This window comes from Oncorhynchus keta, chromosome 23, assembly GCF_023373465.1.
Source record: "Oncorhynchus keta strain PuntledgeMale-10-30-2019 chromosome 23, Oket_V2, whole genome shotgun sequence".
NCBI classification, from domain to species: domain Eukaryota; kingdom Metazoa; phylum Chordata; class Actinopteri; order Salmoniformes; family Salmonidae; genus Oncorhynchus; species Oncorhynchus keta.
In genome coordinates, this window is record NC_068443.1 from 35,018,064 (window position 1) to 35,031,381 (window position 13,318).

General features: G+C 42.1%; 1 protein-coding gene, 1 long non-coding RNA gene and 4 other non-coding genes across 6 annotated transcripts; all 6 read left to right on the forward strand.

Moving 5' to 3' along the window:
• Positions 1-82: 82 nt before the first annotated feature.
• On the forward strand, positions 83-3,126 carry LOC118401705 (trichohyalin-like). The gene is made up of 2 exons (XM_035799286.2): positions 83-2,033; positions 2,172-3,126. Exons 1-2 carry the CDS (start codon positions 370-372, stop codon positions 2,191-2,193), a joined length of 1,686 nt encoding a protein of 561 aa, XP_035655179.1. The 5' UTR covers positions 83-369; the 3' UTR covers positions 2,194-3,126.
• Positions 3,127-5,606: 2,480 nt separating this feature from the next.
• On the forward strand, positions 5,607-8,796 carry LOC118402221 (uncharacterized). Its single transcript, XR_004829456.2, has 8 exons — positions 5,607-5,711; positions 6,523-6,589; positions 6,906-6,955; positions 7,136-7,192; positions 7,390-7,452; positions 8,136-8,199; positions 8,375-8,427; positions 8,655-8,796. It is a non-coding gene; the product is annotated as an uncharacterized LOC118402221 (long non-coding RNA).
• Positions 6,753-6,832, forward strand: LOC118402575 (small nucleolar RNA SNORD74). Its single transcript, XR_004829500.1, has one exon. It is a non-coding gene; the product is annotated as a small nucleolar RNA SNORD74 (small nucleolar RNA).
• Positions 7,242-7,318, forward strand: LOC118402572 (small nucleolar RNA SNORD79). Its single transcript, XR_004829498.1, has one exon. It is a non-coding gene; the product is annotated as a small nucleolar RNA SNORD79 (small nucleolar RNA).
• On the forward strand, positions 7,490-7,573 carry LOC118402576 (small nucleolar RNA snR60/Z15/Z230/Z193/J17). Its single transcript, XR_004829501.1, has one exon. It is a non-coding gene; the product is annotated as a small nucleolar RNA snR60/Z15/Z230/Z193/J17 (small nucleolar RNA).
• On the forward strand, positions 8,236-8,308 carry LOC118402574 (small nucleolar RNA SNORD47). Its single transcript, XR_004829499.1, has one exon. It is a non-coding gene; the product is annotated as a small nucleolar RNA SNORD47 (small nucleolar RNA).
• Positions 8,797-13,318: the final 4,522 nt, after the last annotated feature.

The following is a 13,318-nucleotide window of genomic DNA, read 5'->3' on the forward strand; positions in this document are numbered from 1 at the left end:
CCTTAAAACAAACGGAAATCACAATTTCACAACACATTCCCCCCAGAAGTGAAACAGGAAGTGACAACTTTGAGAATTTTACTTCTGGGTAAACAAGATAAGTAGTACGCTATTTCATATTGATGAGCCTAGTTTTATACCCTTTACAGAGATACAATATCAGTTCATCAGGGAAAGAATTGCTGCTTCAGAATCATCTTTTCAAGACAAACGATTTAACACTGTCATCACAAAAAGGGTTTGGATTATGACAATGGTATGAATGATAGAATGGAATGACATCATAAATAAGGAGTACCCAAGAAGAGACACAGCTGTGTTGTCTTCTTCAGATCACCTCCATATATCCCTGTTTTGTGCCAACAAGACATGCAGGAGGCAGAGATGGCAAGGAGGCAACAGGAGAAGGAAACAAAGTTGAGACAGAAAGAGATAGAGAATTTCAGGGTACAAGAGGATAAGACAAAGGCAGAAAAATATGAAAGAAAAACAGGACAGAAGACATGGGGGAACACAGATATGGAGAGTGTGCAACAGGACAAAGAGAGGGTCCAGAGAAAGTTGGAGCCTGCTGTCCCTGTGCTAAAAGCAAGGGTCATTGAGTGCAAGCCCAGGCCGAAACCAGACCTGATACCTGAGTATGGACTCGAGCCCAAGGCTGACCCAGCACCCAGGCCCAGGGCTGAGAAACCAGACATGGAGCTGCTGGACATTGAGGATGAGGAGTGTGAGGATGAAGAGTTGGCTCTCATGGGCAACAAAAATATTATGTGTTCCTCAGATCTGGAAGAAGCCCAGGATGGGCTTCAAAAGGAGGCTAAGGAAGCCAGGCGTAGAGGCCAGGTCGAAGCCATCAAGAAATGTTACAGACACAACGGCTCTAGTAATATTAGTAAAGAAGACAGCGCACCACCTATGAATGTTGCCAATAGTAAGACTAATGGAGATATGGAGGGAGGAACCTGTTCCTCAAACAGTAATGAGGCAGACGAGATAACTACCAAAGTGGACAGCGTGACTGGGAAAGTGATTGGCTGGGTAAACAGAAAAGTCAAAGAGAGAAACGAGAGAAAGATTGCAAGAACATACTGGAGGGAGGAGAATCAAAGTGATCAGTTGTACAAAAACGGTGTAGTGGTTTGCGGCCGTGCCCAGCGGGAGAGAGAAAAGAGGGCGAAACTCCTCAAAGGTGAGCAAACCAGACAGAGGCTGGAAAGACACTGGCAAGAGTGGGAGAAGAGGTACAGAAGAAAGAACACGCTGAAGAGGGTACAGAGAAATGGGCTCTGGTACAGGGAGTTGGAGGACAAGGACAGCAACCAGGGTAGTCATGAGGACAACTCACTGCCTGATGGAGCAGATGAGGCTGACGGTGATGAAGAGGTGGAATACCTTTTAATGTATGGGCCCTGCGACTGTGAACTCTGCAGGGACGGATACACATGTCTCTGGTACAGTTACGACAAGGAGGAGACAGACCCCAAGGAGGCTAGGAGCAAGAGGAGGAGGATAATCAATTGGATCAATACAAGAGTCAAAGAAGATTATCGCAAGAGAATCAACACAACCTTTAACATCCAGAGTTTAGTATGCAATGATTATGCCATTTACGGAAACGCCATCCTTCGCCAATGCGACCTACAGAAGATCATACGGCGGGAACTCGTAAAAAAGGAGGAAAGAAGACAAAGGCTGGAGAAGCGCTGGAAGGAGTGGGAGAAAGCGAGGGCTCAGAAGATAAAAACAATTCTTCAGGAGAAGAAGGCAAAGGAACAGGTCAGGCTCAATAGGCTGATAGACCTGAATCTAGAGGCAGACCAGAAGATCAAGGAGTTCATTGCTGCCAATCCAGGAATCCAGTCCCAGTACCCTGGAGGTCATACCAGGATGGAGATGGTGGGACGTTGGGACATGGGCTACCAGAGGGAGGAGATTCAGGGCCAGGAGGGCAGAGTTTGGCCTGCTACTGTACAAAAGTCCACTGCACCTCTGCGGACCAAGAAAATAACCAAATGGGAGAAGTTGCAAAAATGGTAAAGAATAGAGCTAGAGGGGAGCTGAATATGAGCTGTACTACTGGTGACAACAGTAATTTAATTCAATAGCAAAAATGTAATGGTGGAATAATGTTCACATTACCAAGATGCTAATTTATCTCATCATTTTTGCAGGTTTTACATGATCCAACTGTGAAAAGTCCAGCCCCAGAATGATCATATGAAAGTTATTTCCTAATAAATATTTTGGAAGTAAAATGAAAATCCAAACGAAATCAATTATATACGGATCCTATCAGATACTATTCCCTCATAATATGGTACATTGTTATTTCAAAACCAGACACTTAAAAACAAAGACATAGTTAATTTTGTTGCATATATTTCAAAATGTAATTTAATTAAACAAAATTAAAAGAATGTTAATAGATTTTTTTGTGAATGAATACTGGTAACCAAAGCAGGCAATCTGAGAAGTGTCCAAAATGGCCATCCCAAGGCATATCGGTGAACAATATTTTCAGAATTATGAGAAAAAAGGTCCAAAATACTAAATACAAAGTTGCTAATTTTAAAAGAATTGCAAAATGATTCCGTCAAGGGCAATAGAGTATTCTTCCTCACAAAGATGTCTACATATGTTTCAGGATGTTGTGTATTCTTGGAAATGGTCTTCATGTAAACATGACAGTTTTGAAAACATAGCTTCTTTCTCCCCAAAAAGTAGTATCTTGGCACCAGTTACCATGGGTATTTCTGTACTGAATGAAATATGACCACTACCTTTTTAAAAACATGTATATATTTATTTCCCAAACACAATTCAACAATCACTTTGTATTTGTATTATTTTAGGCATATTTTAAACATAGGCTTATTACCTAACAAACACTTAGTACTTAAAAATAAAAAACACTTTTAACATAGGCCAGGTCCTGTTATTACCTCATATCCCAGCGATAATGCCTTGCATTACTACGCCTGGGATGAAAACATTTACATTTGCTCAACTGGTCATCCCTACTGCCTCTGATCTAGTGGACTCACTAAACACAAATGCTTTGTTTGTAAATTATGTCTGAGTGTTGGAGTGTGCCCCTGGCTATTCGTAAATAAATAAAAAATAACAAGAAAATTGTGCCGTCTGGTTTGCTGAATATAAGGAAGTTGAAATGATTTATACTTTTACTTTTGATACTTAAATACAATTTAGCAATTCCGTTTACTTTTGATACTTAAGTATGTTTAAAACCAAATACTTTTAGACTTTTACTCAAGTAGTATTTTACTGGGTGACTTTTACTTTTACTTGAGTCATTTTCTATTAAGGTATCTTTACTTTTACTCTAGTATGACAATTTAGAACTTTTTCCACCACTGGTATAATGCAGAGTGCCACATGGCTGGACTCACACTGACAAATCATATTTTTCATGAACAAAAGGTAGACCCTCCTGCCCTCACTAGCTTTATCCCTTGTCTCAACAGTGATGGGATCATTAGTGAGCACAGGACAGAACCATTTTCTGCCTCCTCTTCTTCTTCACCCTGCTTTCCCACTCACTGTTTACTCTGTTGTTCATCCTGCCCCCCCTCTCCTCTTGAATATCCCCTTTCAGTGCAATGTCAGAACATGGTGACTGGTCATATGTCCATCTACTTGGAGAACAGCTCCCCGTCACAAAGCCAGCGGATGGTTCCTCTCTTTGCTCTGGGAGGCATGCTGTTGTCTTGGATGCCAGAGAGGCCCACACGGTTTTCACATGCTCCCAGTTTCTTCTTGTACAGGTCAATGAAGAGAGTTGCGCCGGTGAAATAGTTATCAAAGGTAAATGTGGTACCCTGTGCCCAAGTAAGGGACATTCAACAGGATCATGAAAGCATCATAGCACTCCCCTTTTCCTGAAGCAGATGGGTTCTTGCCCACAAATACATTGAAGTCGCACGTGTAACCATTTCGTGAATCAGCTAAAACACTAGACCTTGAATCCATGCCTGTAGGGCTTGTTTTTTGTTTCTCTTTTTTGAAGCTCTGGTCTCTATGGCTTTTGTCGCAGAGGAAAGTGCATCTTCATCCTCCTCACTTTGACTTTATAACATCAGTGGAGGGAGGGGAGGCACCTCTTACGCTGAGCTGTGATGCATCTGTTCCATTGAACAGGGAGTCATTCCCGTCTTCAGTCTCTGACGGTTCTGTCTTCATCTTCCTCTCTAAAATGTATCAAAAAATGAAATTTGGTTAAGGTGAGCAATATCAGTTCATTGTGACAGCTCTAGTGTATGCAAATACAGTTAAAGTCGGAAGTTTACATACACTTTAGCCAAATACATTTAAAATCAGTTTTTCACAATTCCTGACATTTAATCCTAGTCAAAAGTCCATGTCTTAGGTCAGTTACAATCACCACTTTATTTGAAGAATGTGAAATTTCAGAATATTAGTAGAGAATTATTTATTTCAGCTTTTATTTATTTAATCATATTCCCCGTGGGTCAGAAGTTTACATACACTCAATTAGTATTTGGCAGCATTGCCTTTAAATTGTTTAACTTGGGTCAAACATTTTGGGTAGCCTTCCACAAGCTTCCCACAATAAGTGGGTGAATTTGGGCCCATTCCTCCTGACAGAGCTGGTGTAACTGAGTCAGGTTTGTAGGCCTCCTTGCTCGCACATGATTTTTCAGTTCTGCGCACAAATTTTCTATAGGATTGAGGTCAGGGCTTTGTGATGGCCACTCCAATACCTTGACTTTGTTGTCCTTAAGCCATTTTGCCACAACTTTGGAAGTATGCTTGGGGTCATTGTCCATTTGGAAGACCCATTTGCAACCAAGCTTTAAGTTCCTGACTGATGTCTTGAGATGTTGCTTCAATATATCCACATAATTTTCCTTCCTCATGAAGCCATCTATTTTGTGAAGTGCACCAGTCCCTCCTGTAGCAAAGCACCCCCACAACATGATGCTGCCACCCCCATGCTTCATGGTTGGGATGGTGTTCTTTAGCTTGCAAGCCCCCCCTCAGACACACACACAAGGGAAAAACAAAGTAGAATAATTTTATTACACAGTTAATAGTTTTTCTATGTCAGAGTTCATAAATACAGATAGACTTGAAATGGAATTTAAAATAGACTACACACTCATTATATTGGAGTTTGGGAACCAGAAATGCAAGCCCATATTGTTTATCAGAGCTGGCCTGGTAAACTTTAGTATAGTGTCTACTGTCTTGCTTAGTCAGACTATGGCTATCTTGCTTGATCAGGCTAGCTGTTTTACCAGTATGGAAAGAAAAGGCTAAACTATGCCTTCCATGTCTCAGCCAGTGGGAGCCATTCAATAATCCAGTTTTCTATTTGGTTAGCTACTATAGTTGGCTAGCTAGCTAAACACATTCACTGCTTTCTTATCGTACATATACAAGGTAGAACTATTAAAAGTAAAACCATAATGTTTTCTTTTAGAACAAAACCAATGTTGAACGAAACTGGGGCACAAGTGAGTGTGTGGCTTCGGCAAAACGTGTTATCACGTACTGTACTGTCTTTGACGTTATGGCCATGTATGACATCATGTAATGTGATACCGATTTTTCCCACAAGGCAGCAGGGGGATAGTATAAATACCAACGTCACCCCTTCATAAAATCCTCTTCCGCGCTTAACTCAACAATGAATGGTGTACAGGTCATACTGTGCGGGCCACAAAATGGTAACTATTACATTTGATTTGCTTTGGAAGATAATGTTAAAAGAACTGGACTCTTATGCGTACTACTCAAAATGTGTATTTTGTGTGTCTTACGTAGCTATTTGGCTTTTTGTATTGCATGGTGGTGTATTTTCATGTGTGGCCTTGAACCAGTAACGTTTTCAGTGCGTTGCGGTTTCGAAATTCCATTCACCGACAGCTCTGCTAATATTAATATAGAAATACTTTCGTTGAACAGAGTTCCGTTGAGTAATTATTTTCATTTACATCCGGTATGTACTTCTCGCTGCGAATGTATTGAGCTGTTGATTGCCGAATAAGTATTTTCGGTCGCTTGTAAATTCATTTTAGAATATTTTTTTTTGGGGGGGGTGCATACTGGAGTAAATGAAGCTAGTTGCCCAACTCGACTGCATATTTGATCTACGAACATAATTTGACTTCATTTTTATTGCAACAATATAATACTACAACAATAGAGGGACACCACGCGTAAATAGCAGTTTCTTTTGAATTTCCTGGGCATTGGAGGTCCAACACACTGGTTCAGTTTGGCCTGAACCGCCACGTGCTACTTGTTAGCACCAGCTCAAATATACTAACGAGGCTAAAGTTACATATTTTTGGATTCATTAGACATTTACATAGCCAGTGTTAATTCGAACACGTCTGTCTTTTAGTTTATGACAAAATTCATCTTAGGAACTTTTGATGAAACGCCGACTTTACTGACCAGACATGGATTTGCGCTTCTAACTATTCATTCCACTTAACTTTGCCAGGTATTTATCATACTCTTCTAACCTTTCAGATTATGAAGTTCAACCCAACATTACTTGATCCTGATGAATGACTCAGCGAAAATTGTTGACGATCAGGTATGTCACGCATTCCCATTAAACATTGATTTTTATATCAAGCCCACATTCGTTTGAATAAGAGTTGCTGGTGTGCAAGTGATTCTTGTCAAGTCAGCTTTGATAATTAGCTTCAACTTTAGCTACCTAGTTATGTCGGGTAGTTTTCTGGTAGAATTTCACCTATGTCTGATATGATGAGAAACATGTTGGTAGGGACATCTGAAATAAATGAAGAAACGCCAACTTTACTGACCAGACATGGATTTGTGCTTTTAACTGTTCGTTTCACTTAAACTGTTGCCCATTATTTTATCATGCTCTTCTAACCTTTCAGTTTATGAGGATCAATCTGCTCGATCCTGGATGACAATGGTGTACAATCAGGTATGGCATGGCTTCACATCTAACTCGTTGTACTTAATATCAAACCTACGTGATGAATATTTGAATAAGAGTAGTGGACAGAATTAATTTCTGACACATTTTCAAACTGATGGATATCCATTTGGCAGCGTTATATAAGTGTTTTGACTGGAAAAATTTACAGAGCGACTGTTTCCGTAGGTTAAGACCACCTTTAAGCTGATCTTGTTAAGGAAACCAGGACATCCTGGAGCGTGGGTAAGTGCTTTGCATGGGATCCTTAGTTTTGGACCATATGCATTGACTATGCCGTTGATGATGTTTAAAGTATCATTGGGAATCTCTCTGAGACTATGTGAAAGAATTTAGATAACTGAAACGGTCTGCAGTATAATTTAAAAGGACCCTACCCCTCTACGTACAGCTGAAATTAACTAGCTTTATTTGTTCCTCAGTTGTGCCTCAAGTTGTTGTCGGATGGTTGGAACCTCTAGTCGGACTCATCAATACAGTTGCCTGTAAGTTGTTTACTGCAGCTGGAACACTTGACCATTGCCGATACAATGATGACAGCATAGTTCAGCAGATTAACCATGAAGAACACTCAGCATTGTCTTTCGCTCCTATCTGATGTATCGGCTTTACACTGAAATATAAATTCAACATGTAACAATTTCAATGGTTTTACTGAGTTCATATTTCAAGTCAATTGAAATAAACCCATTATGCCCATATCTATGGATTGCACGCGGCTCGGCAGTGGTGCCCTCCCCCCCGAAAGGGCTTTAATTGATAGAAATCCCCCAGTTTAATCAGCTGTCTGGGTGTCGTGTCTCGAAATTCCCAATTTTTACCTAGCAACAGCTCTTGTGGGCGGTCATATAGTCAGCATGCCAATTGTACTCATTGAATGTCTGGCTTTGTGGAAACAGCACAGTTTCCTGTTATTGTCCCCAGCACAATGTGTATAATGGTCATGCTGTTTGATATGCCACCTGTAAAGAGTATCTTGGCAAAGAAAATGCTCACTAACAGGGATGGAAATGCATTGTGCACATTGTCAGTAGCATTTTGTGTGCATGGGAAAGTTCAGCTCATGGGACCAACAGTTTACATGTTGCATTTATATTTTTGTTCAGTGTATATGGGACTTTGAAGATGGCTTCCCTCTGCTCTTCTTGACACCATTTTTATCTTTCAGACATGGAAAATGGGCTGATATTGCTGTTTTAGGGGTTACATCGCAAAATGAGCCACAGGCCAAGGTAAGCGCTTGGGCTACATTGACTTTACATTTCAGCAGCCTGTGATGAAAAGATTCTGCCATATGAGTACACTGATTATACTCCTACCGTTCCATTTATTTCTGAGGCTAAAGTGAAGCTCATTGACGCATCAGTTCATGCTATGTGCTGCACTAACTTTTTCCTTCCCACTTAGGGTTCCTGGAGGCTGTCAGACCAGTTGCGTTTAATGATGCCTCAACTGAGCAGGTATGTTTCATGTATACAGAGGAAGTGGTTTGTTTAAGTCTGTCACTGCCATTGTTTCAGTGACCTGGTCCATGTTTTTATATGTGGGGGTGAGCAAATGATGATTCAATTCTTGAACTCTCTCCCTGAGATCTTGATGACTACAAGGATACTGATCTTGCCCCATTGACATCCTAATGGTTGACTGTAAAACTTCATTTGGTTAACTTGTCTTCCTCTTCCCACAGGGTTTGGTCATGAAAGTGCAAGGACAATTACCACTGACCTGCAGGCTGCAATGTTCACTATTTTATTGTGCTGTCAAAATTTACTTAATTAAACTGCAAATGTAGTGTGAACTATAGCTTGGTCAATAAAGAATACTCGAAGCATTGGTTTCACTTGCTGTTGTCATAACAATAATGCTGTGTTTATATGTGAAGTGTTGGTCCCAGAGAATGTAATGTTAATTTCTCTACCATAAGCCACTACCATTAAATAATTTGGCAGACCACAGGGCATGGATTTGCTTATGTTAATTATGAATAGTCACGTGGTGGTTGACTGGCAGGCAGTTTAAATGTGCAGCGGCTGTGGTGAGGCCCATTGTCCTGGCACTCATCTGCAGCCATAGCCTCGTTTCAACAATGCACACTGCATAATTCCCATAAATTGACGTTCCATGGCCTGCATACTCACCAGACATGTTACTCCACGTTGGGTACGGTACATGTTACCTTTTGAATAGTGATACAGATCCACATTGTACTGTGATACTCAAACCCCCAAAATCTCTCTGGAGTTTTGTCAGTCTTGGGTTTCGTGGGTAATTGTCATTCAGGTTTTTGTTCAGGAGTGTAAAGGAAAGTTATTCTACAACTTCATTACGGCATTGGCAAGTATAGTTTAACTTGGAGCTGTTTAGACCCTGATTTTCATAGTCTCCGAGATGGCTAGTGTGGATTCTGTGTTATGCACTATTAGCCCGTTACTATGTGATTGCATGTTCTCTGCTGTTGGCCTGTGGCTGTGTTATGCAACACAGCTGACTTGAAACATTCAACAGTTTCAGGGCCTTTCTCATGATGGAAGAATACAATAACATGAACTGTGCAGTGAGTTGTGGGGGCACATTCAGAACGTAGTGTTGCGAGAACAAACGGTCTTATGTTTAACAGGAGCCAGGTGTGTGATAACTATTGAGCATGGGCGCATAGATGTTCTACACAACTACTGACGGCTGAAGCGCCTAGGGGGCTGGGACCAGCTCGGGCGCCAACGATAGGCTGAGTGAGTTTAAACCACGCCCAGTCTCTACTGTCAGGAACAAGTCAGTTTTACTTGCCCTGCGAGGTGTGACAGCGAGCCTGTATATACGAAAATTTTGGTTGGTTTAGGGTACGGGTTTAGTGGGGTAGGGTTGGTTTAGGGAACGGGTTTAGTTTAAGGTGTTAGGGTTGGTTTAGGGTAATGATTTGGTTTAAGGGGGTAGTGTTGGTTTAGGGTACGGGTTTAGTTGGGTAGGGTTGGTTTAGGGTACGGGTTTGGTTTAGTGGGGTAGGGTTGGTTTAGGGTACGGGTTTAGTTTACTGGGGTAGGGTTGGTTTAGGGTACGGTTTTGGTTGAAGGTGGTAGGGTTGGTTTAGGGTAATGATTTGGTTTAAGGGGGTAGTGTTGGTTTAGGGTACGGATTTAGTTTAGTTGGGTAGGGTTGGTTTAGGGTACGGGTTTGGTTTAAGGTGGTAGGGTTGGTTTAGGGTAATGGTTTGGTTTAAGGGGGTAGGGTTGGTTTAGGGTACGGGATTAGTTTAAGGGGGTAGGGTTGGTTTAGGGTAAGGGTTTGGTTTAAGGGGGTAGGGTTGGTTTAGGGTAAGGGTTTGGTTTAAGGTGGTAGGGTTGGTTTAGGGTAATGGTTTGGTTTAAGGGGGTAGGGTTGGTTTAGGGTAAGGGTTTGGTTTAAGGTGGTAGGGTTGGTTTAGGGTGATGGTTTGGTTTAAGGGGGTAGGGTTGGTTTAGGGTAAGGGTTTGGTTTAAGGTGGTAGGGTTGGTTTAGGGTAATGGTTTGGTTTAAGGGGGTAGGGTTGGTTTAGGGTACGGGATTAGTTTAAGGGGGTAGGGTTGGTTTAGGGTAAGGGTTTGGTTTAAGGGGGTAGGGTGGGTTTAGGGTACGGGTTTGGTTTAAGAGGGTTGGTTTAGGGTGATGGTTTGGTTTAAGGGGGTAGGGTTGGTTTAGGGTAAGGGTTTGGTTTAAGGTGGTAGGGTTGGTTTAGGGTAATGGTTTGGTTTAAGGGGGTAGGGTTGGTTTAGGGTACGGGATTAGTTTAAGGGGGTAGGGTTGGTTTAGAGTAAGGGTTTGGTTTAAGGGGGTAGGGTTGGTTTAGAGTAAGGGTTTGGTTTAAGGGGGTAGGGTTGGTTTAGAGTAAGGGTTTGGTTAAAGGGGGTAGGGTTGGTTTAGGGTAAGGGTTTGGTTTAAGGGGGTAGGGTTGTGAATAGTAGCTAAAGGCCTGGGCACCCATGGTGCAAAGGTGGAATGGGGGCGAGATGAGACCAGCAGAGGAGGAGTGGGAGAGGGCATACACTGGGAGAAGATCAGAGAGGTAGGTGGGTGCCAGGTTGTGGAGGACTTTGTTGGTGAGGAGGAGTATTTTAAAATTCATACAAGATTGCACAGGGAGCCAGTATTGGTTTGATGTGTTCAGTTGATCTGGTGCTAGTGTGGATTCTGGCAGCAAAGTTCAGAACCAGCTGGAATCTATTGATGAGATTGGTGGGCATCTGGTGACGTAGAGTGTTACAGTAGTCTAGTCAGGAATTAACCAAGGCATGGATAGGGTTTTCGGTGCTGGAGTGTGACAGTGAGGGGTGGAGCCTGGAGATTTTGCAGAGGTGGAAGAATGCTGTCCGGTTGCTGGTTTTTATGTGGGTTCGAAAGAGAGGTAACTATCCAGGGAGACACCAATGCGTTTGACTTGTGTTTACAGAGGGACAGGGAAACCATCTGTGGTGATGCTTGTAGAGAGTAGATTTAGAGCTGATGAGCATGACCTCTGTCTTGTTGCGTTTGAGGATGTTCATGCTCATCCAGCTCTGGATGTCCTGAAGGCAGCTGATGAGGGAGGGGTAGAGCTGGGTGTCATCAGCATAGCAGTGGAAGTGAACTTTGTGATGTTGCCTGATCTCGCCCAGGGGTAGGAGGAATATGGATTCTACTGACAATAACCATTCATGGTTGAAGAAGGATTTTGCACATTAATGATTGATTTACAGAAATATGGTTTGAATCATAAGTGAAATGTATTCAGAAAAATATTACTTACAGCTATGCGGTTCACTACAAATCACTTATCCATCCATAATCATTCAGCAGTTGTGAGATGGATGCCTAGTTTAAGTAGTAATGAGAGTGTATCTAGTAACACGACATCAAGCTGCCCTCAAACCTATATCGCTAGTACACAGTAATACACAGTAATAAATGCAGTATCAACATTGTTCTGAAACATGTTGGCTGGAGTTATGCTGTTATCTAATAACCAATACCGCTAGACTGTAATAACATAGTAGTTATTATGTAAGTACAAAGTGATGCCATTTTTCCTCATTTGTTTCGAGTGAACAGTAAGAAAGCATTTTTATCCAGACTGGCATTATCACACCTGAATTGACTGGCCAATGAAGCACGAATCCCTTGATGCAGCCTAATGCAATTAGTTGTATCCGCCTGTGATAGATCTAAAATAGACAGCAAATTTATTTTCTGAAGCACCAATATCTTTTAGCACTGTTATTAGTCACCATAATCATCATTGGAGCACTCCACAATAATATCGCACAATATTCAGCGATAACACTCATACAATGATCCTATCACCAATATATAAACTCAGCAAAAAAAAAAATGTCCTCTCACTGTCAACTGCGTTTATTTTCAGCAAACTTAACATGTGTAAATATTTGTATGAACATAACAAGATTCAACAACTGAGACATAAATTGAAGAAGTTCCACAGACATGTGACTAACAGAAATTGAACAATGTGTCCCTGAACAAAGGGGGGTCAAAAGCAAGTCAGTATCTGGTGTGCCCACCAGCTGCATTAAGTACTGCAGTGCATCTCCTTCCCATGAACTGCACCAGATTTGCCAGTTCTTGCTGTGAGATGTCACCCCACTCTTCCACCAAGGCACCTGCAAGTTCCCAGACATTTCTGGGGGGGAATGTCCCTAGCCCTCACCCTCCGATCCAACAGGCCCCAGACGTGCTCAATGGGATTGAGATCCGGGCTCTTCGCTGGCCATGGCGAGGGCCAGCCGGGCCCCAGTCAACCTCCAGCCCCTCCAAGAAGTGGCGAGGGCTTGCCGGGAACCAGTGGACCTCCAGTGCCCCTCAGACATGGTGAGGAACGGTTTGGCCTCAGCGGACCTCTGGGGCCCCCCAGACCCCATGTTGCATCCTCACCTGATCAGCCGGTGGGTCTACATTCTCCCCAATCATTATATGGGCACTTTCAAAAGTCTGCCAAAATATGCTTCTGCAACCACATTGCAACTAGCGAAGACCCTAATTCAACAACAAAAACAGGGTTGTTGAAACAAAAATGTTCAGTTGAGACCAATCATATTTCAGCTACATTAAAGGGGCTGAGCTACAAAGTAGTATCGCCTACCTGTTTGTGAATTCAGGGGAAAGGCTATGGGCCATATAACTGTGATGATGTATAATTAGCAATTTCACCTTATTTGTTTCAGACCTTTGTGGTTTCTTCTGGGTATCCTGCCTTGGAGACATTTCTGGTGGGTCCACTTCTCTTCACTGCAAGGATATATATTTCCTCATAATCCTTTCTGGTTTAGCTATGTTGTCCTTTACGACATCTTTCAGCAGTTTATATTTATTTTACCAAGCAAGTTG

Bases quoted from the DNA above. Each gene is read 5' to 3' on its own strand.
- LOC118401705 (XM_035799286.2), top strand. From the start codon at position 370: ATGCAGGAGGCAGAGATGGCAAGGAGGCAACAGGAGAAGGAAACAAAG. The intron at 2,034-2,171 runs GTAAAGAATAGA...TCATTTTTGCAG, and splicing joins TGGGAGAAGTTGCAAAAATG to GTTTTACATGATCCAACTGT.